This window comes from Mustela lutreola, chromosome 5 (genome assembly GCF_030435805.1).
Source record: "Mustela lutreola isolate mMusLut2 chromosome 5, mMusLut2.pri, whole genome shotgun sequence".
NCBI lineage: Eukaryota > Metazoa > Chordata > Mammalia > Carnivora > Mustelidae > Mustela > Mustela lutreola.
Genome location: NC_081294.1, coordinates 46,252,255 through 46,278,309, shown reverse-complemented (window position 1 = coordinate 46,278,309; position 26,055 = coordinate 46,252,255). Strand labels below are relative to the sequence as shown.

Genomic DNA, 26,055 nt, shown 5'->3' with positions numbered 1-26,055 from the left:
AAGTCTTCAAGTCTCCCAGTGAAGTTTTAGTTTTATTTATATGGGTTCTGCATACTTTTCTTATGTCAAGTTTATTCCTAAATATTGTCTATCTTAATGTCTTTTTTAAATTGTATTTTCTAACTGATGCCTGCTCATTTAAAAGATGTGCTGATTGTTTGTACTGGTTTTATAACCAACTGCCTTATTAAACTCCTTATTTCTAATAATTTTTTGGTTGTTTTTCTTGGGTCCCCAGGTAGGCAAATATATGCAAGTAACAATTTATCTCCTCCATTCTGAAGATTTTTCTCTTATTTCATTTTGTCTCACTGCTTTCACTCAGCTTCTGGGAAATATTAAATGACTATGGATAGCAGGTATACTAGACTTGTACTTGACCTTGGTGGGAAACACCAGAGTTTCACCACTAAGTACAATGATACCTGGGGCAAATACAGTAAATTTGCTTTCTCAGCAGCCACTCTGGTTCCCTCCAAGGTCACACTTGAGAAAGAAAAGAGCAGCCTTTGACATTTGGAAGCTGGTTAGGCATTCAACAGTAAGCTATGTTGTTCTCCTGTTGGCCATAAACCATCTCACATAATACCAGCTCAGACAGGGTCACTCTGAGACCATGATTAAATGAGATAAAGGAATTCCACACCATAATTTTGTCTAAACAGACAAAAATAAGGTCACTGTGCCACCCACAAAATACCAAACGTACCCCTCTCTTGTCTAAAATAAGTGACTGTTAATTCTTTACCAATGACCTCCTTTATAGTTTGCCTGTATGTAAAATTTATTTATTAAGATATTTGATCATAAAATCCCCCCACACATAACTTTCTGATGGCATCCTACCTAGAGTGAATCTTTGGTTCCTTGGACCCTCCATAAATCACCCAACCAAAGGCCAAATCCTGTAATAGGTTCTAACTCCCTCATGTGGAGGGGTCCTCATGGTTCCATAGGATGTGTGTTCTCCGTTGCTGCAACAAGTTAGGAAAATCCACCATGTGCAGTTATGACTGTGTTTACAGTAGTCTCTAGCTGGAGGACGGGGACATGCTTTAAGAGCACAGAAAATTAAAAAGTACTTTTCTAGACACCCTTATAGCTAGGGTTCAAGTCATGACATTCCTGTCCATCATCTATACCCATGAGAAATTCAGAAAAGAAAGAGAACAATGTGAGGAGGTGGTCAAAGACTGTGAGACTATGTATTTTAGAAAGCACAGTGCACTGACATCTGACCCTTTTAGGGTAGCTACAACGGATCCTGGTATTGAGTCCTAGCATCATGGGCCGTCTTTCCACTAGAACAGTCCTGTTGTAGTAGAGGGAGTCTGTTTGTGGCTGGACCATCCAGAACATTCCTACACAGGATTCTTCATCTTCTCTGCATGCTTTATGCCTCTTTCTCATACCTATTTTATCATTTGCATTTCTTAATAGGACTCACTTCAGGAATTTTCTTCTTCTCTTGTCAAAGAACAAAGAGTTAGGAGTGTTCCATTATCAAGTAGATTATGTTTAAATTTTCTTAAAAAGAACAAAATTTCTAGTTTTAAGGCATTAGGATTTTTAAAAGTAGTCTACATAATTCTTATTTGGGAGAATCTACTGAGGTCTTCTTTGTAACAGGCCTGGAATCAATTTTACAAATTGATTTCTAAATCAAAGCCATCTGATACAGATAAGTATTCTCTTTGGAGTACAAAGTTTGAAATAGTTCTCACAGCTATTATTATGTAACCACCTCAAACCTCAGTGGCTTATACTGTAAGAACTTATTACTCTTCATGAATTGATACGTCAGCTGTGGTGGTTTTTATGGTCTCAGCTGGATTCATTCATGCTTGATTACAGGTTTTTGGTTAGGAAGAGAGCTGTGCTGATGTAGGCTGGGCTCTCTTGCATGTCTAGTGGTTGGCTGGCTGTAAGCTGGGAACCCAGAACTCTACCCCGTGGTCTCTCATCCTCCCCCAGCTTAGCCTGGCCGTGTCACGATGGCAGAAGCAGAGGTCTAAGAAAGAAAGAGGAAGCACAGAAGGCCTAGACTGGAAACAGCAAACTGTCACTTCTGGCACATTCTACTCCCTAAAGAAGTCACAAAGTCAGCCCAAGTTCAAGAGGTCACTTAATAATAAGAGGACCTGCAAAGTCACATTGCAAGTTGCATGTATATAGGGAAAGAGCAAAGAACTGTGGCCAGATAGATAAATAAACTTAAATCATTCAAATGAGAATTTCTTTTTTTTTTTTAAAGATTTTATTTATTTATTTGACAGAGAGAGATCACAGTAGACAGAGAGGCAGGCAGAGAGAGAGAGAGGGAAGCAGGCTCCCTGCCAAGCAGAGAGCCCGATGTGGGACTCGATCCCAGGACCCTGAGATCATGACCTGAGCCGAAGGCAGCGGCTTAACCCACTGAGCCACCCAGGAGCCCTCAAATGAGAATTTCTTATCCTGGAGTCCACTATAGATACTTGGGATTTATCAATGACCATCAAGAGGCTTAGAAATTCTCTCAAATTGACTGCAGAGTATGTCCTCAATATGTGTTCTCAACAACCCTTTTAGTTTTATGTAATGCCTTTTCCTTACGTTCCACTTTGTTTAATATTGCCATCCCTTGCTTTCCAGAGTGGAATTTTCATGAGTCTCCTTGGGACATAAGTGAAAATAACAATTCATTCAAGTCCCTTACTTGGAAGGTGGGCTCTGGCCAGGTTGCCCACATGAAGTGGTGTAGGGACCTCTGGGGTCGCACTGGGAAAGCAGCTCTCCTTCCTGGAGTACATTTGGAAGAGGGTATATTGCCTCTCCAAGGACCAAAGACCCTGGAGGTCCCAGAAAATGGCCTTTCAGCGGCAGCAAACAAAGGCACGTGCAGAGGCTGAAAAACATGGTAGCTGCTTTTGGTGGTGCCTCAGCATAGAATCCATGCATCACGCAGGATGGGGGACTGTCTTTTCTGGAACAAAGGGTGTTAGAGTCAACAAGCCTCTAACCCAGTTGAGGGAGCAGAATCTGAGCAGTGTGGGCTCCTTTAAGATTTGGAGTTTTGAATCCCAGCCACTGGAGATAAATGCAGGAGAGTGGGCCCTTTCTTTTCTGTGACGGTTTCCCGAACTTCATGGGGATAGGTAGGGGGTATGAGATCCCCTGTCCAGGGAGAAAAGAGTGAGGTGGTGCCAATTTACTGCTCTACCAACATGGTGGGACATCAGAGAACAACTCAGCAGACCCCAGTGGAGGTAAGAGCCGCTCAAACCCTGAGCTTTCCCCACTCCCCTGCCCTGGCTTGACAAGTGCTGTTTTTACTGGGGCAGGATTGACTCTGAGCCAGCATAAGGAGCTTCCCCCCAAGAAAAACAATGCAGGCAGCAGCCCACGCCCCATGTCTACTGGTCATACAGTGCCGTACAGCATCCCCTTCAGTTCTGGGGGAAATGGGATGAGGCTGGATTTTTTTTTTTTCTTTTTTCTTCTTCCTTTGGAATCAGGCTTATAGTTTTTTGTGTGTTTGTTAGTTTGCTTTCTCATTTCCTTCTATCTCTTTCTCTTTTTGGAAATAGACTTCTTTTATTATTTTTATTTTTTTTCTTTCCTTTTCTTTGGAATCAGGCTTACAGTGTTTTTGTGTTTATTTTTTCAATGTCTGGTTTGTTTGCTTGTTTGTTTTTTCATTCCCTTTCCTTTCCTCTTTTTGTTTTAAAGGCTTTTCTTTCCTTTCTCTCTCTCTCTCTCTCTCCCTCTCCCTCTCTCTTTTTTCTTTTCCTTTCCTTTTTTCCAGGCCTTTTTCAACCAGCAAATCAAACCACACCTAGATGAAGGTCCAGGCACTCCCCACTGCAAGTAAGGAGGAACTCTGCAGAGGATGGACCCATAGGAAAGAGCAGCCAAAACACAACAGCAGAGTGCACACAGTATACACCAGAAACACTTCCTGAAGTGCCAGGCCCTGGACAGTGTATGACCCTTTTTCAACATAACATTACTCTGAGGTGCAGGAAGTATAACAAGTTTTAATGATAACACAAAAGAAAGAAACTTAGCCAAAATGACAAGATGGAGGAATTCTCCCCAAAAGAAAGGTCATGAAGGTATCACAGGCAAGGACTTCCTGAAAACAGATATAAGCAATATATCTGAATAAGAATTTAGATCAACAGTCAAAAGACTACTAGCTGGACTTGAAAAAAGCAAAGAAGACAGAGAAACCCTTTTATGCCTATAGGCATAAAAGACCTAACAACTAGTCAGGTTGAAATTTTTAAAATGGTATAACTGAGAAGCAAAACTCACTGGATATAATCTCAATGAAGATGGATGAAGCAGAGGATCGAATAGGTGATATACAAGATAAAATTATGGGAAATAATGAAGCTGAAAAGAAGAGGGAAAAGAAAACTATTAGATCACAAATACAGACTTAGGGAATTCAGCAATTTCATAAAGCAAAATATATCTATCACAGGAGTCCCAGAAGAAGAAGAGTAGCAAAAAGGGCAGGTTTATTTGAACAAATTATGGCTGATAACATCCCTAATCTGGGGAAGGAAATAAGCATTCAAGTCCAAGAGACACAGAGAACTCCCATCAAAATAAACAAAAACAGGTCAACTCCAAGACATATCCTGGTGAAACCTGCAAAATACAAATGTAAAGAGAGAATTCTGAAAGCATCTAGGGAAAGAAAGTCCTTAAGCTACAAAGGTAGACACACAGACTGGCAGCAGACCTGTCCAGAGAGACCTGGCATGCCAGAAATGACTGGCATGATACATTCAATGTGCTAAATGGGAAAAACATGCAGCCAAGAATACTCTATCCAATAAGGCTATCATTCAGACTAGACAGAGAGATAAAGAGTTTCTAAGACAAGCAAAAACTAAAGGAATTCATGAACACTAAACCAGCTCTGTAAGAAATACTAAATGGGACCCTTTGAGTAGGAAAAAGAGGCCTAATGCAACAAAGACTAGAAAGGCACGGAGACAATCTATAGGAACAGGGACTTTTACAGATAATACAATAGCACTAAATTCATATCCTTCAATAGTTACTCTGAATGTAAATGGACTAAATGCTCCAATCAAAAGATATAGGGTATCACAATGGATTAAAAAAAAAAAAAAAGACCCATCTAATGAGACTCATTTTAGACCAAAAGACACCTCCAGACTGAAAGTGAGGGAGTGTAGAACAACTTATCGTGCTAATTGACATCAAAAGAAAGCTGGAGTAGCCAACCTTATATCAGACAAACTGGATTTTAAATTTTTTTTAAGATTTTATTTATTATTTGACAGAGATCACAAGTAGGCAGAGAGGCAGGCAGAGAGAGGGGGGAGGAAGCAGGCTCCCTGCTGAGCAGAGAGCCGGATGCGGGGCTCAATCCTAGCACCTTGGGATCATGACCTGAGCTAAAGACAGAGGCTTTAACCCACTGAGCCACCCAGGCTCCCCTAGACAAACTATATTTTAAACCAAAGACTATAATAAGAGATGAAGAAAGGCATTATATCATAATCAAGTGTCTATCCAAAAAATATCTAACAATTGTAAATACTTATGCCCTTGAGAACAGCCAAATATATGAGTCAATTAAAAGCAAACTTAAACTCACTGATGAAAATACAGTAATAGTAGGGAACTTTAATGCCCTACTCACAGCAATGGACAGATCATTTAAGCAGAAGCTCAACAAGGAAACATGGGCTTTAAATGGCTCACTGGATCAGATGGATTTAACAGACATATTTAGAGCATTCATCCTAAAGCAGCAGAATATACATTCTTTTCAAGTGCACATCTCCAATATTATCCAGAATAGATTACATACTGGGTCACAAATCAGGCCTCAACCAGTACAGAAAGACTAAGATCATACCATGCATATTTTTAGACCACAATGCTATAAAACTGAACTGAAGTTAACCACAAGAAAAAATTTGGAAGGACCATAATACATGAGGTTAATGAACCTCCTACCAAAGAATGAGTGGGTCAACCAGGAAATTAAAGGATTTTAAAAATACATGGAAGCAAATGAAAATGAAAATACAACAGTCCAAGACTTTTGGGATGTGGTAAAAGCAGTCCCTAAGAGGGAAGTATATATCAACACAGACCTTTCTCAAGAAGCAAGAAAGTCTCAAATACACAATCTAACCTTACACCTAAAGGAGCTAGAAAAAGAACAGCCAAGGGAAAAAAAACAAAACAAAACAAAAACAAAAACAAAAAACAAAAAACACCTAAACGTAGCAGAAGGGAAAAAATAAAGATAAGAGCAGAAATCAATGATACAGAAATAAAAAAACAAAACAAAACAATAGAACAGATCAACAAAACTAGGAGCTGGTTCTTTGAAAGAATTAACAAGACTGATAAACCCCTAGCTAGACTTATCAAAAAGAAAAGAGAAAGGACCCAAATAAATAAAATCATGAAAGGAAGAGGAGCAATCACAACTAACACCACAGAAATACAAACAAATATAAGAAAAAACCATAAGAAATTTTATGCCAATAAATTAGGCAACCTGGAAGATATGGACAAATTCCTAGAAACATGTATATTTAAACTGAAACGAGGAGAAATATAAAATCCGAACAGATCCATAATCAGCAAAGAAATTGAATCACTCATCAAAAATCTCCCAAGAAACAGGAGTCTAGGGCCAGATGGCTTCCCAAGGATATTCAACCAAACATTTAAAGAAGACTTAATATTTATTCTTGCAAAACTGTTTCTTAAAATAGAAATAGAAGGAAAACTTCTAAAGTCATTCTATGAGGCCAGCATTACCCTGATCCCAAAACCAGACAAAGACCCCACTAAAAAGAAGAATTACATATCAGTATCCCTGATGAACATGGATGCAAAAATTCTCAGCGAGATACTAGCTAGTAGGATCCAACAGTACATTGAAAGGATTATTCACAACCAAATGGGATTTATTCCTGGTTTGCAGGGGTGGTTCAACATCTGCAAATCAATCAATGTGATACACCACACTATTAAAAGGACAAGAATCATATGATCTTCTCAACAGGTGCAGAAAAAGCATCCAACAAAATACAGCATCCTTTCCTGATAAAAACCCTCAAGAAAGTATGGATATAAGGAACCTACCTCAACATCATAAAGGCCATATGCAAAAGACCCACAGCTAATATCATCCTCAATGGGGAAAAACTGAGAACACTTCCCCAACATCAGGAACATGACAGGGATGTCCATTCTCACCACTGTTGTTCAACATAGTACCAGAAGTCCTAGCCTCAGCAATCAGAAAACAAAAAGAAATAAAAGGCATCCAGATCAGCAAGGAAGAAGTTAAACTTTCACTCTTCCCAGAAGACATGATACTCTGTGTAGAAAAACCAAAAGACTCCAACAAAAAAATTGCTAGAACTGTTACAATTCAGCAAAGATGCAGGATATAAAATCAACGCACAGAGGTCTGTTGCATTTCTATAGACTAATAGTAAAGAAGACGAAAGAGATATCAAGGAATTGATCCCATTTATAATTGGGCCAAAACCCATAAGATACCTAGGGATAAAGCTAACCAAAGAGGTAAAAGATCTATACTCTGAAAACTATAGAACACTAGTAAAAGAAACTGAAAAAGACACAAAGAAATGGAAAAACATTCCATGCTCATGGATTGAAAGAACAAATATTGTTAAAATGATTGTACTACTCAAAGCAATCTACACAAGTAATGCAATCCCTATCAAAATAACACCAGCATCTTTCACAGACCAGAACAAACAATTCTGAAATGTGCACTGAACCAGAAACCACCCTGAATTGCCAAAGGAACATTGAAAAAGAAAACCAAGGCTGGAGGCATCACAATTACAGACTTCAAGCTGTATTACAAAGCTGTAATTGTCAAGATAGTATGGTACAGGAACAAAAACAGACACCTCAACTCTATGGTCAACCAATCTTAAACTAAGCAGCAATGAATAGCCAACACACACACACACACACACACACACACACACACACACAAGACAGTCTCTTCAACAAATGGTGTTGGGAAAATTGGAGAACCACATTCACAACAATGAAACTGAATCACTTTCCTACACCATACAAAAATAAAATTCAAAATGGATGAAAGACCTAGAAGTGAGACAGGAAACCATCAAAATCCTAGAGAACACAGGCAGCAATCTCTTTAACCTTGGCCAAGACATCTTCTTACTGTAATTCTTACATTTTTCTTACATCTTCAGAGGCAAGGGAAACAAAAGCAAAAATGAACTATTGGGACTTCACCCAGATAAAAAGCTTTTGCACAGCAAAGGAAACAACCAACAAAACTAAAAGACAACCTACAGAATGGGAGAAGATATTTGCGTGGGAGAAGATATTTACTAAATAAAGGGGTAATATCCAAAATATATAAAGAACTTATCAAATTCAACACCCCAAAAACATATGTGGAATTTAAGAAACAAAACAGATGAACACAGAGGAAGAGAAGGAAAAAAAAATAGGACAAACATAGAGAGGGAGATAAGCCATGAGAGACTCAACTATAGGGAACAAATCGAGGGTTGCTGAAGGAGATAGGGTAACTGGGGGATGGACATTAAGAAGGGCACTTGAAATAATAAGCACTGGGTGTCATATGCAAATGATGAATCACTAAATACTACCACTGTGACCAATAATACACTATATGTGAATTAACTTGAATTAAAATAAAATCTAAAAAAAAATGTTTTACTTGATGCACAAGTGTTATTCACCTACTGATATTTCTTCTCTTCCATCCAAGGTATTTCAAATTCACAGTAGGCTGGTTTGACTTAAAAATAAACAAATCTCTTTCATACAGAGATCTGACCCTTGACAGTTACATCAGAGACAGAGACTTAAGAAAAGGAGCCTAGGGGTGCGTGGGTAGCTCAGTGGGTTAAGCCTCTGCCTTCAGCTCAAGTCATGATCTCAGGTCCTGGGATCGAGCCCCGCATCTGGCTCTTTGCTCAGCGGGAAGCCTGCTTCCCCCTCTCTCTCTGCCTGCCACTCTACTTATGATCTCTATCAAATAAATAAAATTTTTTTAAAAAGAAGAAAAGGAGCCTAATCCAGAAGTGTTAATGTCACCTACACAACTTTCTCCTGCTTTGGAATCTGTCTGAAAGCTCATCTACTCCAAAAACATTTCCTATTTTAAACCTACATATGTGATTGGGCCCATTCATCGTAATCAACTAAAATCATCATTACAATGTCTGTATTAAAATTAAAAGAAGAGGAGTCAAGATGGCGGAGGAGTAGCAGGCTGAGATGACATCAGGTCACAGGAGTTCAGTTAGTTATCAAACCATTCCGAACACCTACAAATCTAACAGGAGATCGAAGAGAAGAAGAGTAACAATTCTAGACAAAGAAAATCGAACACTTTCTGAAAGGTAGGATCTGCAAAGAAGTGAATCCAAAGCAACAGGAAGAGAGACCACGGCAGGAGGGGCCAGCTCGCAGCAAACGGTGGAGCAACAAAGCACAAAATCAGAACTTTTAGAAGTCTGCTCCACTGATGGACATCAGTCCAGAGGCTAAGTGGAGGTGGAGCCCTCGCAGGGACAGCGTGGTGTCAAATGCTGTGGGGTCACAAAAGGATCAGGGGTGTCTGAGTGTAGAAAAGCTTGCATGTATTAGATCAGGTAAGCTGGCTACAGAGACGGAGCCAAGGAATGAGCTCTCAGCTCAGGGTTACCTTAAACTGATCTGTGGCACAGTCAGTACACTGCTCTTTGAGCAGGGACCCCACAAGTGGCAGATCTGAAAAAACTTACCTTCCTGCTCAGGAAGCAGGAATTGGCTGGGTTTAGAGACTCCAAATGGGACTGTGTGCCAGAGACAGAAACACTTAGTCACAGGCCGAGTGAGCGCCAAGCGTGGCCAAAGAACAATGAGACGGAAGTGGATCAAGTGCTTTTCTCCGAGGGCACACTGAGAAGCTCTCAGCTCCTCTGGGCTGGATATTGGGAGGCCGCCATTTTCATTCCCATCCTCCAGAGCTCTACGGAAAGCATTTGGGGAAAAAAACTCTCAAGAGCAAACCCGAGCAGGTTACTTAGCCTGGCCCTGGCAAGGGTAGAGCAATTCCGCTTTAGGCAAAGACACTTGAGACTCACTACAACAGGCCGCCCCACAGAAGATCAGCAAGAACATACAGCCAAGACCAAGCTCACTGATTAAGGAGAACAGTGGAATTCCAGAGAGGAAAGCAAAGCATGAAATTCATGCCTTTCTCCCCATGATTCCTTAGTCTTGCAAAGTTAATCAAATTTTTATTTTTTTCATTTTCTTTTTATTCTATTTTTTTAACTTTTACTCTTTCCTCTTTTAACATTTTTTAACTAGTTTATCTTAACAATACCTTTCTTTAAAAAAAATTTTTTTGAACTTCATTATACTCCTATTTTATCCTTCATTGTATCTAACGTTATTTTTTGTATACATATAGGGTTTTTTTCTTTAAAAATTTTGGGATACAACTTCCTCTAATAATCAAAACATACCCTGAATCTAGCACAGGGCTTTGCTCTAGTCTGCAGCCTGAGCAAATTCTCTCCACTTTCTTTTTCTTTCTTTTCCCAACCAACTTATCAACTCCTTTTTAGAATTTTTTAAAATTTTCACCTTTACGGTCATATTCATCCCTTAGTGTTTACCCTTTTGTGTGTGTGTGTGTGTGTGTTGTATATATATATATAGCTATATATCTGTGTGTGTATATATATATATATATATATATATACATCTATATGTATATATATATGTTTTTCTTTAAAATTTTGGGAGGTAGTTTCTTCTAAGAGACCAGAATACACCCAAAATCAAATGGGAGGCTCTGTTCTATTCAATAGTCTAATTTTTTTCTTTAATTTTTTAACTTCTTTTTACCCCATCTTCTCCCCACAATTTGGGTTCTCTTCTGATTTTATTAACACACATATTTCTGCGGTCTTTGCCACCCTTTTAGTATTTTACACTCTCGTTCATATATTCTTATCTGGATAAAATGACAAGGTGGAAAAACTCACCACAAAAAAAAAAAGAACAAGAGGCAGTACCAAAGGCTAGGGACCTAATCAATACGGATACTGGTAATACGCCAGATCTAGAGTTCAGAATGATGATTCTCAAAGTGCTATCTAGGCTTGAAAAAAGCATGGAAGATATTAGAGAAATCCTGTCTGAAGAAATAAAAGCCCTTTCTGGAGAACTAAAAGAACCAAAATCTAACCAAACTGAAATTTAAAAAGCTATTAATGAGGTGCAATGAAAAATGGAGGCTCTTACTGCTAAGATAAATGAGGCAGAAGAAAGAATTAGACCAAATGACAGAGAATAAAGAAGCTGAGCAAAAGAGAGACAAACAACTACTGGACTACGAGTGGAGAATTCGAGAGATAAGAGATACCATTAGACAAAACAGTATTAGAATAATTGGGATTCCAGAAGAAGAAGAAAGAGAGAGGGGAGCAGAAGGTATATTGGAGAGAACTATTGGAGAGGATTTCCCTAATATGGCAAAAGGAACAAGCATCAAAATCCAGGAGGCACAAAGAACCCCCCGAAAGCCAATAAGAATAGGTCCACACCCTGTCATCTAACAGGAAAATTTACAACTCTTAGTGACAAAGAGAAAATCCTGAAAGGATCTCAGGACAAGAGGTTTGTGACACACAATGGTAAAAATGTTAGACTGGCAGCAGACTTATCCACAGGCCAGAAAGAACCTGACAGAATCTGACATGACAGGCCAGAAAGAACATTCAGAGCAGTAAATGAGAAAAACATGCAGCCCAGAATACTATACCCAGCTTGACTGTCACTGAAAATAGAAGGAGAGATAAAAAGCTTCCGGGACAAACAAAAACTAAAAGAATTTGCAAACACCAAACCACCTCTACAGGAAATATTGAAAGGGGTCCTCTACACAAAGAGAGGGCCTAAAAGTAGTAGTCCAGAAAGGAACAGAGACAATATACAGTAACAGTCACCTTATAGGCAATACAATGGCACTAAATTCATATCTCTCAATAGTTACCCTGAATGTTAATGGGCTAAATGCCCCAATCAAAAGACACAGGGTATCAGAATGGATAAAAAAACAAAACCCATCAATATGCTGTTTGCAAGAAGCTCATTTTAGAACCAAAGACACCTCCAGATTTAAAGGGAGGGGGTGGAAAACAATTTACCATGCCAATGGACATCAGAAGAAAGCTGGGGTGGCAATCCTTATATCACATCAATTAGATTTTTAAGCCAAAGACTATAATAAGAGAAGAGGAAAGACACTATATCATACTCAAAAGGTCTGTCCAACAAGAAGATCTAACAATTTTAAATATCTATGCCCCTAACATGGGAGCAGCCAACTAACAGACCAATTAATAAAACAAAATCAAAGAAACACATCTATAATAATACAATAATAGTAGGGCATTTTAACACGCCCTTCACTGAAATGGACAGATCATCCAAGCAAAAGATCAATAAAGGCCTTGACTGACACACTGGACCAGATGGACATCACAGATATATTGAAAACATTTCATCCCAAAGCAACAGAATATACATGGAACATTCTCCAAAACAGATCACATCCTGGGTCACAAATCAGGTCTCAAACAGTACCAAAATATTGGGATCATTCCCTGCGTATTTTCAGACCACAGTGCTCTGAAGCTAGAACTCAATCACAAAAGGAAATCTGGAAAGAACCCAAATACATGGAGGCTAAAGAGCATCCTACTAAAGAATGAACGGGTCAACCACGAAATTAAAGAAGAATTGAAAAAATTCATGGAAAACACAACCGTTCAAAATCTGTGGGATACAGCAATGGCAGTCCTGAGGGAAAGTATGTAGTGACACAAGCCTTTCTCAAGAAACAAGGAAGGTCTCAAATACACAACCTAACCCTACACCTAAAGAAGCTGGAGAAAGAACAGCAAAGAAAGCATAAACGTGGCAGAAGAGAAATAATAAAGATAATAATAAAGATCAGAGCAGAAATCAATGAAACAGAAACCCAAAAAACAATTAAAAAGTCAATGAAACTAGGAGCTGGTTCTTTAAAATAATTAATAAGATTGATAAATTCCAGGCCAGACTTATCAAAAAGACAAGAGAAAGGACCCAAATAAATAAAATCATGAATGAAAGAGGAGAGATTACAACCAATACTGAAGAAATAAAACAATTATAAGAACATATGAGCAACTCTATGACAGCAAATTTGACAATCTGGAAGAAATGGGTGCATTCTTAGAGCCATATAAACTACCACAACTGAACCAGGAAGAAACAGAAAACCTGAACAGACCCATAACCAGTCAGGAGAGTGAAACAGTAATCAAAAATCTCCAAACAAACAAGAGCCCAGGGCCAGATGGCTTCCCAGGGGAATTCTACCAAACACTTATAGTAGAATTAATTCCTATTCTCCTGAAAATGTTCCAAAAAATAGAAATGGAAGGAAAACTTCCAAACTCATTTCATGAGACCAGCATTACCTTGATCCCAAAACCAGACAAAGACCCCATCAAAAGAGAGAATTACACACCAATATCCTTGATGAACACAGATGCAAATATTCTCACCAAAATACTAGCCAATAGGATCCAATAGTACATTAAAAGGATTACTCACCATGACCAAGTGGGATTTATTCCTGGGCTGCAAGATTGGTTCAACATCCACAAACCAATCAATGTGATACAATACATTAATAAAAGAAAGAATAAGAACCATATGATCCCCTCAATAGGTGCTAAAAAAGTATTTGACAAAGTACAGCATCCTTTCTTGATCAAAACTCTTCAAAGTGTAGGAATAGAGGGTACATACCTCAATATCATCAAAGCCATCTATGAGAAACCCACAGCAACTATCATTCTCAATGGGGGAAAAACAGAGCTTTTCCATTAAGGTCAGGAACACGGCATCTATGTCCATTATCACCATTGCTCTTCAAAATAGTACTAGAAGTCCTAGCCTCAGCACTCAGACAACAAAAAGAAATTAAAGGTATCCAAATCGGCAAAGAAGAAGTCAAACTATCACTCTTTGCAGATGATATGATATTTTATGTGGAAAACTCAAAAGACTCCACTCCAAATCTGCTACAACTTGTACAGGAATTTAGTAAAGTGTCAGGATATAAAATCAATTCACAGAAATCAGTTGCATTTCTATACACCAACAAGAAGATATAAGAAAAAGAAATTAAGGAGTCAATCCCATTTACAACTGCACCCCAAACCATAAGATACCTAGGAATAAATCTAACCAAAGAGGCAAAGAATCTGTACTCAGAAAACTATAAAGTACTCATGAAAGAAATGGAGGAAGACACAAAGAAATGGGAAAATGTTCCATGCTCATAGTTTGGAAGAACAAATACTGTGAAAATGTCAATGTTACCTATAGCAATCTACATGTTTAATGCAATCCCTATCAAAATACCATCCTTTTTTTTTTTTTCAAAGAAATGGAACAAATAATCCTAAAATTTATATGGAACCAGAAAAGACCTCGAATAGCCAGAAGAATGTTGAAAAAGAAAGCCAAAGTTGGTGGCATCACAATTCCAGACTTCAAGCTCTATTACAAAGCTCTCATCATCAAGACAGTATGGTACTAGCACAAAAACAGACACATAGATCAATGGAACAGAATTAGAGAGCCCAGAAATAGAAGCTCAACTTTATGGTCAACTAATTTTCGACAAAGCAGGAAAGAATGTCCAATGGAAAAAAGACAGTCTCTTCAACAAATGGTGTTGGGAAAATTGGACGGCCACATGAAGAAGAATGAAACTGGACCATCTCCTTAGACCACACACAAAAATAGACTCCTAATGGATGAAGGACCTCAGTGTGAGAAAGAAATCCATCAAAATCCTTGAGGAGAACATAGGCAGCAACCTCTTTGACCTCAGCAGCAGCAACTTCTTCCTAGAAATATCACCAAAGGCAAGGGAAGCAAGGGCAAAAATGAACTATTGGGACTTCATCAAGATCAAACGCTTTGCACAGCAGAGGGAACAGTCAACAAAACCAAAAGACAACCGACAAAATGGGATATTTACAAATGACCTATCAGATAAAGGGCTAGTATCCAAAATCTATTAAGAATTTACCAAACTCAACACCCAAAGAACAAATAATCCAATCAAGAAATGGGCAGAGGACATGAACAGACATTTCTGCAAAGAAAACATCCAGATGGCCAAGAGACACATGAAGAAGTGCTCCACATCACCTGGCATCAGGGAAATACAAATCAAAACCACCATGAGATATGACCTCACATCAGTCAGAATGGCTAAAATTAACAAGTCAGGAAATGACAGACGCTGGCGAGGATGCAGAGAAAGGGGAACCCTCCTACACTGTCAGTGCAGCCACTCTGGAAAACAGCATGGAGTTTCCTCAAAGAGTTGAAAATAGAGCTACCCTACGACTCAGCAATCACACTACTGGGTATTTACCCGGAAGATACGAATGTAGTGATTCAAAGGGGCACGAGCACCTGAATGTTTAATAGCAGCAATGTCCACGATAGCCAAACTACAGAAAGAACCTAGATGTCCATCAAGAGATGAATGGATAGGGGCACCTGTGGCTCAGTGGGTTAAAGCCTCTGCCTTTGGCTCGGGTCGTGGCCCCAGGGTCCTGGGATGGAGCCCTGTGTTAGGCTCTCTGCTCTGTGGGGAGCCTGCTTCCTCCTCTCACACTCTCTGCCTGCCTCTCTGCCTACTTGGGATCTCTATCTGTCAAATAAATAAATAAATAAAATCCTTAAAAAAAGAGATGAATGGATAAAGATGTGGTATGTGTATACACACACACACAATGGAATACTATGCAGCCTTCAAAAAAGTGAAATCTTGCCATTTCCAACAATATAGATGGAGTTAGAGGGTATTATGGTAAGAGAAATAAGTCAATCAGAGAAAGATAATTATCATATGATCTCTCTGATATGAGGAATTTGAGAGGCAAGGCAGGGAGAGGTCATAGGGGTAAGGAGGGAAAAAATGAAACAAGATGGGATCAGGAGGGAGACAAACCATAAGAGACTTAATCTCAGGAAACAAACTGAGGGTTGCTGGGGGTGGGGTGGGGAGGAGTAATAGGATGGCTGGGTTATGGACATTGGGGAGGATATGTGTTATGGTGAGTGTGGCGAATTGTCTAAGACCAATGATTCACAGTCCTGTACCCTTGAAGCAAATAATACATTATATGTTAATGAAAAAAAATTTTTTTAAGTAAAAATGAAAACAAAACAAAAAACTCTTATCATATGTTAGAAGTCAGGATAATGATTACCTTGGGGGAAAGGAGGAGGGCAGTGACTGGGATAGGGCAGGAAGGGGACTTCAGAGTTACTATCAGGTTCTGTCTACTGGGTTACTTCAGCACGTTCACCAGTTGATCATTTACTGAGCTATATACCAGTAATTAGTGAACTTTCTGAATGCGCTACACCCAATCATTATTTGATCAAGCAGAAAGTTATAAGCATTCAGAGATTGCCGTTAAAAATAATTAACGGGGTGCCTGGTTGTCTCAGGGGGTGGCACATGCAACTCTTGATCTCAGGGTCGTAAGTTCAAGCCACAAGTTGGGCATGGAGGCTTCTTTAAAAAATAATAATAATTAACAGACATTGTTTCTGAACATATAAAGTTAAACTTTAAGAACCAAAATGTTCGTTTATGTCAGAAAATGCAGTCTTGGCCATGGAAACTAGCCAGAAGTACACTGCACCAGTTGCAATGGCAACGATTCATTGAGGGGATGTACATAAAGTTCTTACAACAGTGCTAAGTACATAGTGCTATATGTTAGCTATTATTACACTTTTTAACACGTCAAAAGCATTTCCATATGAATGAAGACTTCAGCTTAGGTCACAGCAAATTTCCTTCATTTCCTTTGCCCTTAACCCTTTCAAAATAGTTATGGAATCCACATCACCACCTGGTTTGTTTAAGTCATGCATGAGGAATTCAGAACTCCCAGGCTAAGAATCATGGAACATCTGCACTGAAAGAGAACACAGAGAGCCTCTGATCCAATGATTCTCCAGTATGTGTCACTGGGGCACTTGTTAAAAGTTCAAGATTTGTATTCACTTAGTGTGGGAGTAGCACCTAGGAATTTGCATTTTTTTAACCAGCTCAAGTGATTCTGAAGGTGTCTACATGAAACAAGGAACCTCTTGTTTTGTAGATGAATAAAATAGAGGTCAGGGAGGGAAGGGACCTGCCCAGAGTCTTCTTTCTGGTTAGTGAGTATGCCAGGACTAGAACAAAAGTAGCCTTTTACCAGTCCAGTGTTATTTCCATGAATCCATGCGCCAATAACGTATGACCCAGAATGAATCTGTCCTAAGCCTTGGTGTCTTATTCCACTGAGCCCTGTCTTTTCACCCATGCATTTCGTTAACTAGATAGGCCAAAAACACCCACGTATACATTCATTAGGTATACAGAAACAGGTACTTTAGAAACCTAGTTTCTAAATCAATCATTGCTCTGATATTTTTACACACTGTGTGACACTGAGATAGTTATTTGAATTCTACCTGCTTTAGTTTCTTCCTTTATAAAGCAACAAAATAACACCTATGGTTTGCAGGATATTGTGAAGACTTATGTAAAATACTAGCACAGAGCTTGGTAAATAATGAGGTTCCAGTAAACAGTAGTTATCATTAATGCCATCTTAAAACATGGCCCTACAGCCACATTCTTCAGACTAGAGGAGTATTCTCAAGTGTGGTTCCCTATAAACAGAACCATCAAGAAGTCCTCATTGTTTTTAAAATACAGACTTCTGATACTCACCCCTCACAAGACCTGGTGAATCAGAATCATGGGGGCGAGACCCAGAAGTCCGCATTAACAAGCAAAGTACCCCAGGTTCTTCCTCTATATACCAAAGTTTGACTAGGGTGTATAGAGGACTAGGGCTGTGGACCAAATGCTTCTTGTCAGTGAAAACCCTCCTTATCAACGAGAGCCAGCAAGCCGCAGAACACACACTCTAATACTAACAATTTTGTTAGCTTATGCGGTAAGTGAGTGCCACCTACGGTCTTATTTTATTTTATTTTTTTTATTAATTTTTTATTTTTTTATAAACTACTGTCTTATTTTAGAATGCAACCCTCAGACTGGTTCAATTCTCTCAGTAATTGAATTCATTCTGAAAAATAAATCAATCCAGAACAAGATATCCAAGCAATAGAAAGCATTGTTGGAAGGAGACATGAAAACAGTCTTTATTTAACTAGAAGAAAACTTTCTCAGTTAAAGGGTTCTTGGAGTTCTAGATTAATGTATCTAAAAACTTCTGCAATTCCAAGTTACTGCTAAAACAGTAAAGGAAAATAAAGAATGCCTCACCCATTGGCCTATGCCAACAGTGAAAGCAAAAACGCAACTACAGAATGCCCTAAAATACATGTATCTATGCTCACCTCCACCACCACCTCCCCAGTCTCAAGAAAAAAATCAAAGGAAACAAGGACAAGCTTTCTTACTCTGCAACATTCTACTCAACGCCAGTATCTACACTGCCACCTGCAGGTGGCAAGCTTACATCCCCTTCCAAAGGTACTCAAGCCTTCTGAATTATACTGTTTAAAGCTGATTTCCCCTTCCAAGTTGCAAATGCATAAATAAACCCAAAGGTTCAAAAGGGACGGGCAAAGCCTTATAAATATTCATATAAAATTAGCACTTATACTTCACATTGCACTAACTCAGTACAAACCATAAAAAGCATTTGTCTTTAATTTCTGGTTGATAAGAAATAAATGGCAAAATAGATACACTGCGGAGTCTGAAAGCCCATCACAGAGTGTGAATAATCGTCCGGTTGCGGAGCTCCTGAATATACTCTTTGGCATGGGTGACTGCCGTCTTCGGTGCCTCACGGGGAGGTGGGGGACCTTCCACCAACTTCACAAAATAATGGCAAAAAACCTTCTCCATGATCCCGAAGCGACCTCTGCCATGGTATCGGATACGTTTCAGGTACTGGCCTCGCCCTGACGTCGACTCAGCTAGACAGGGAAGACAGAGAGAGTTACAGGAAATGACTGCATCCCCAAGACTATAGCTCATCACCTGAGCAATATCTGTCCTTTCCTCGACTGATTCTAAGACTCCATGAGTTCACTGGCTGATGAGAGCAGATCGGTCTCAAAACAAGTATCTCTGGAGTGCTTATTAAGGACCAGCCTCTATTCTAGGTGTGGAGAGAAAAGAGTGAACAAGACTAGCCAGGGCCTTGCCTCCGCACAGTGTACATTCTAGAGGAAAAAGAAAATAAACATGATCATTCCAGTTAGTGACAAGTACCATGAATTAAACTGTGATGTGGGAGGGGCACCTAGGTGGCTCGGTACTTAAGTGTCTGCCTTCAGCTCAGGTCATGATCCCAGGCCCTGGACTTGCGCCCCATTGGGCTCAGCAGGGAGCCTGCTTCTCCTTCTCCAGCTCCCCTGTGCTTGTGTTCCTTCTCTCGCTCTCTGTCCCTGTCATAAATAAACTTAAAAAAAAAAAATCTTTAAACAGTGATGTGAGAGAGACTGATGGGGTGCTGGAGGCAACATCAGACCAGTGGGTGTCAAGAAGCATCTCTGAGGGGGTGCATGAGTGACTCAGTGGGTTAAACCCTCTGCCTTCAGCTCAGGTCATGATCCCAGGGTCCTGGGATCGAGCCCCACATCGGGTGCTCTGCTCAGCAGGGAGCCTGCTTCCTTCTCTCTCTCTCTCTGCCTGCCTCTCTGCCTATTTGTGATCTCTTGTCTGTCAAATAAATAAATAAAATCTTTAAAAAAAAAAAAAAAAAGCATCTCTGAGGAAGAGACATTCAATCTAACTAAGAAGCTTCTCTGAGGAGCAGACATTCAAACTAAGACCAGAATCCATGCAAATATCTATGGGCAAGGTATTCCAGGTAGAGGGAAAAGCAAATGCAAAGATGCAATGGTGGGCTTAATTTTTTATTTAATATCTAGTATCTAATGTGCTTGGCTTGTTTTATTTTTTATTTAAATTTGATTTAATTAACATATAGTGTATTATTAGTTTTAGAGGCAGAATTCAGTGATTGATCATTTGCGTATAACACTCAGTGTGCATTACATCACGTGCGCTCCTTAATGCCCATCTCCCCCGTTACCCCATCCTCCACCCACCTCCCCTCCGGCAACCCTCAGTTTGTTCCCTACAGTTAAGAGTCTCTCATGGCTGTCTCCCTCTCTGTTTTCATCTTATTCTTCCTTCCCTTCCTCTATGTTCCTCTGTTTTGTTCCTTAAATTCCACTTAAGAATGAAATCATGTGATACTTGTCTTTCTCTGACTCATTTTGCTTAGCACAATACCCTCTAGTTCTATCCATGTCATTGCAAATGGTAAGATTTCATTTTTTTTTTTTTTTTTTTTTTTTAAAGATTTTATTTATTTATTTGATAGAGAAACAGTGAGAGAGAGCATGAGCAAGGAGAAGGTCAGAGAGTGAAGCAGACTCCCCATGGAGCTGGGAGCCTGATGCGGGACTCGATCCCGGGACTCTGGGATCATGACCTGAGCCAAAGGCAGTCGTCCAACCAACTGAGCCACCCAGGCGTCCCAAGATTTCATTTTTGATGGCTGAATAAAAATGCCATTGTATATATGTATATATATATATATTTTTTTCTTTATCCATTCATTTGTTGATGCACATATGAGATATTTCCATAGTTTGACTATTGTCAACACTGCTGCTGTAACACTGGGGTACAGGTGCCCCTTCAAATCCCTATCTTTGTATTCTCTGGATAAATACATGGTAGTGCAACTGCTGGGTCTAGGGTAGCTCTATTTTTAGCTTTTTTTTTTTTTAAGATTTTATTTATTTATTTGACCGAGAGAGATCACAAGCAGGCAGAGAGGCAGGCAGAGTGAGAGGGGGGAAGCAGGCTCCCTGCTGAGCAGAGAGCCCGATGTGGAACTCGATCCCAGGTCCCTGGGATCATGAGTTGAGCTGAAGGCAGAGGCTTTAATCCACCGAGCCACCGAGGCACCCCTATTTTTAGCTTTTTGACAAACTACTCCATACTGTTTTCCAGAGTGGCTGCACCAGCTTGCATTCCCACCAGCAGTGTAAGAGGGTTCCCCTTTCTCTGCATCCTTGCCACATCTGTCGTTTCCCGACTTGTTAATTTTAGCTATTCTAACTGATGTGCTGACTTGTTTTAGAAACAGAAAGAATACCACCCTGCGAAAGCACAGTAAACAAGGCAAAGAGTGGTACAAACAGGGGAAAGAAATCAGTGATGAAGACAAGGTTACCAAGAGCCCTAAAGGCTGCGGTAAGGAGTTTTTATTTCATTCCAACTATGGTGAGAAGGCCCCTGGAACCAAAAGTTCCCAAATGCTGGTCCTCTGGCTACATCAGACTAACCTATGAAACATATTTTAAATGCAGCTGCTGAGGCCCCATCTCTGAAGATTCTAATTTACTGTATTTGGGGTGTACCTTGGAAACTACATTTGAACAAACACCAATCCTCTTCCTCCAGTAACTCTGATTTATGGCCAGTTTTAGGAATTCCCATCACAACTGCGCCCTCATCTCCCCTCCCCAATTCTGCGCATCAACGTCTGACCCTGCAAAATTAAAAATAAAATTTCAAATACTAGTTAAGAAGGAATCTATTCACCAGTTTTCACCCACAGTGAATCAGAGGAATATCCACCTTCTGCTGTTTTCTGAGTTTACTCAGTCAGTTACTCCTTGAGTTAATAAAGCCTTTTAAAAAGCCAAAACCTATAGAAGACATATCAAATTAATCCACTTCAATACTCACCATTCTTATATTCTTACTGTGAAATAACTTTATAAATACAGGGACGGTGTCAAAGTATACGCTTGATAACCCTCTAACTACAGTCCTCTCATGAAAAGGGATTCGGCAGAACCATCCTAGCTTGACCAGAGAGAAAACTAAGGATGAGAGTGGTTAAGAAAATTGCCTAGGGCCTCTGTGAGATAAGGAAAGAGCTACTGTCCTTACACCAACTTCATCACTGGGCACTAAAGAAATGTGTTTGAAGAATTACCAAAGAAAAAGCCAAATTACACAAATCACTTTAGAATGAAGTACCATTAGTTCCTCTGGATCCACCTGTCAGGAGGAAACCCACAAATAAGCACAATGACACTAGAAAAAGTGTAGAAATCCTCTAAAAGGCATTTTACAAACACAATGGCTGCTTCTATCCAAAATTGCAACTCTACTCAATTTGAGCCCCATTTCCAAATAGCCTGAGGAAAAGGAACACTACTCCAGTGAAAATAGTATCTGAATTAGCTAACTAGGTACCACATAACCTATGCAAGCACAATGATCGGCCTACCAGGGTCTGTGTTAACCACCATTTTCCATCTCCCCCAAATACGTTAAGAGCAAACATCAATAACTGCTAATTGCCAGTCATGATTTCATCGTAAAGCCATGAAATACCATGTGCTTATCTTGGAGCACATAATGCCACATTTTCTTATGTCAGAACAAAAGTATCAATTCTTCTGAACCACCAGGATTCTTTAATACACTGTAATGGTAATATGCAACACAGCCACCATGAGGTCAGAATGAAATCAGGACTTAGGAGTATAGTTTGCAAATTGGTTTCTGGTCTACCCTCCTCCAGTCTCTTTTACTAATTCTGTATGTGAGGAGTTTAAGTGCATTTATATAGAACCATTTCAATGAAAATGAAACAATAAATAGAAGCCCACCGTGCTATGGCTCTATTCTAACCGAAACACAAGTGGGGAGAGATCCGAAACTGTGCCATTCATTCACTCACCAAATATTTTTAAGTTCCTGCCGGGTGCCAGGCTCCACCCTGGGCTGCACCCTTGCCCACAGCACAATTTAAAAACCACTGCTTTAGAGTTAATAGTCTTAAAACACTGCCTTAGTAACGTAAATCTCCGACCCCAAAACTTTCTGTGCATCCTCTTCACTATCATGTGAACCAAATTCTACAACCTGCCATGCTCAGCCCTCTGGATCTAGGCCCAATACACCTTTCAGTTTTATCTACTCAAGGTCAACCCTCTGCTTCCTTCAACTATTCTACTCACTGGACCACACAATTACTGCTCATTCCAACCTATGTGCCTTAGCTCCTGTGCTTACTCCACTCAGAAAATTTCTCTTTCGGATACCCAAACACTTATCTTCAAAAGCTAAACTCTTCTCGAAAATTACCATCACTTTTCTAACCAATACTGACCTCCTCTTCTCTACTCCTACTATTTACCTCTATTACTCTTTTTGGTCTCAAACCATATGCTACCTTATCTGAGTGTTCATGGCTAATCTGTGAAAGTCACTTCTTCAACCAAACTTCTGTATGTCTTTTATATTTCCCCTAAAGTTCATATGCAACAAGGAATAGAAATGATTTTGAAAATTACAACCTCTGCTAATTAATATTTTTTCAGTATAGCTATCTGATAAATTTGTTCAAATTCTAAAATAAAGTTTCAAAGTTTTCCAAGTACATACAGTACTAGTGACATGTATCACTTGTTCCAACACAGAAACACAATTTATAGATCCTTCCAAAGGACTACTACTGTCAAAGAACAAAACTATATAAACTAAATGTCTTAAGTTGCTTTAATAAGATACACCATCACCTAACTGTATGGACAGTATGCACGTGGAAGTTACTCAAAAACTTTCTGAATCAGAGAAAAAACATTAAGACCCCTCAGAAATGGGAACAGCCTAAAGATTATGCCAACTCCCTGCTCAGCAGAGAGGCTGCTTCTCACTCTCCCACTCCCCCTGCTTGTGCTCTTTCTCACTCAATCTCTCTCAAATAAATAAATGAAATCTTAAAAAAAAAAATTATGCCCAAGATGATGCTCATCTAAAGATGATACCCCATAGGTATCAAGAATATTTAAAATACTGTCAATATTTTCTATATACTAGTATTTAGGTAAATGTGAATCTTGACATTTTAAAATTGGAAACCCTCTTCCCCCTTCATCACTCTTTGCCCAGAAGACTGATTTACAAAGTCAGTCAATCACTTTCCCTAAAGTAAATCACTTTAGATGCCATGAATCACTAAGCAGTGACATTTTATTAGTCCATGTCCACTTGTTAAGGTCTATTCACAGTGCCATTAGTCATCATTATAAGTTTGAAAAGGAAATGAATTTTCAAAATCTGTGGTTATGCTACACCAGGTATTAGCTTTAGACTGATGACAGGCATTTGAAGGAATTACCATATAATGAGACACACACTACCAAAAAAACACTTCCCTTAAAAAGCCTATACTTACTTATGTCAAGAGACTGAGGAGCCACTGCTGAGCTGAAATCGTAACCAACAAGTGACTACTCTTTCAAAATTCTAGAAGACATTTATCCATGGAATGAAATGTCTAGGCCTTTTTCAAGAATACGATGAGAAAAATCATTTTCTTGTATTTTATAGGTACAAATCACTGGGATTTTTATTCAACAAATAGCTCTCCAAGCCTCTCTCCTGAGGTTTCAGACCCAGTGGGTCTGCGGTGTGTCCTGGGAATCTGTATTTTTTTTTTTTTTTTTTACTAAGAACCTCACATGATTCTTATGAGGAAAGTTTGACAAAACCAAAGACAAAATGACTGACGCGTCACGGTAAGATACTTCATCTTCCTAAGGGTACTCCTCTCTTTTACCTTCATAAAAGAATTAGGCAGCAAAATACTTAACAAATGAGTTTTTACAATCGTAAGACAAATCAAAATTTATCAGCCCTACTCGAGAAGAGATTTTTACACAAAACTCGATGAAAACAGGGCACAGGTACAGTAGAGATCTTTCAGTAGAAATGTGCATAAGGAGACGGTGAATTAAGGGCCCATTTACGTAGGACTGCTTAAGTTTACTTTTGTGGACTTTGCTTCAGTTGGGAAGACAAGATTAAGCTCCTCACCTTTTCTCACTTTACTAAAATTACTGAAAAGGATTTAAAGACAAATTCTGTTTCATTTGTATCTGAGTTCCATTACAAAGTCTGTCTGTCAGCTAAGAAGACCATATTCCTATGGAAATGAATAAAAGTAATTAAGTCGGATTTGATATGCAGTCATAAAGCACGAAAGGTCACCAAGAGGTTTTAAGCAACTGGTCTTGCTCTTCATCCATTTCATCGCTTCCAGTGATTCTGGGCCCTCCCTGCATTATTTATTCATGCTGTTCTCAGAAGAAAAAGCTTATGAGTAACTACTATGGCCCTGCATCTTCTGAGATGCCATTATGATTTCTCTCTATATCTATTCATGTATCAGAATATCATCAGTTATACAACATTCAGCTTTAAAATAAGATATTTCAATTGAAAATCGTAACTCATTTGAATTTCAGGAGTAGGTGTGGTTGCCAGCATCAATTCCAGGTGAGCTGAGGTTAAGATTTTAACTTCACCAGAATAAACATCTCGAGTAAGGTGGAATTGCAACAAAATAGAAAATTAGGGCGCCTGGGTGGCTCAGTGGGGTAAGCCGCTGACTTCGGCTCAGGTCATGATCTCAGGGTCCTGGGATCGAGTCCCGCATCGGGCTCTCTGCTCGGCAGGGAGCCTGCTTCCTCCTCTCTCTGTCTGCCTGCCTCTCTGCTTACTTGTAATCTCTCTCTGTCAAATAAATAATAAATAAAATCTTTAAAAAAAAAAAAAAAAGAAAGAAAGAAAATTAGATGATTTGTTTTTACCCTAATTGTTAAAAAATCATAATGTAAAAAAAAAAATCATAATGTATAACTAGCTTCTCCCATAATGATTCAGCTTTTTTCCCTCTATTTGGAGAGTAGCAGTAACCCCTATCTTCAATTTAAAATATCTTCAGTTCTCCTTACACATAGGTTTGGCAGACTGCGAAAATTTTGCTTCGACATCAACATTACTGTTTGATTACAAAATTG

General features: G+C 39.2%; 1 protein-coding gene and 1 long non-coding RNA gene across 3 annotated transcripts in view; both read right to left on the bottom strand.

Annotated features, from left to right (window-relative positions):
- Nucleotides 1–759: 759 nt before the first annotated feature.
- Nucleotides 760–7,666, bottom strand: LOC131831822 (uncharacterized). Its single transcript, XR_009353815.1, has 2 exons — nt 2,425–7,666; nt 760–2,213 (listed from the first exon to the last, which is right to left on the bottom strand). It is a non-coding gene; the product is annotated as an uncharacterized LOC131831822 (long non-coding RNA).
- Nucleotides 7,667–18,830: 11,164 nt separating this feature from the next.
- The window catches only part of MRPL22 (mitochondrial ribosomal protein L22), a 28,947-nt gene continuing 21,722 nt past the window's right edge, over nt 18,831–26,055 (bottom strand). For both annotated transcript variants that reach the window (XM_059174133.1, XM_059174134.1), the window contains one exon: nt 18,831–19,125. In XM_059174133.1, coding sequence (XP_059030116.1) covers nt 18,914–19,125 — 212 coding nt within the window. In that variant the 3' untranslated portion in view covers nt 18,831–18,913. The remainder of the gene's footprint in view (nt 19,126–26,055) is intronic.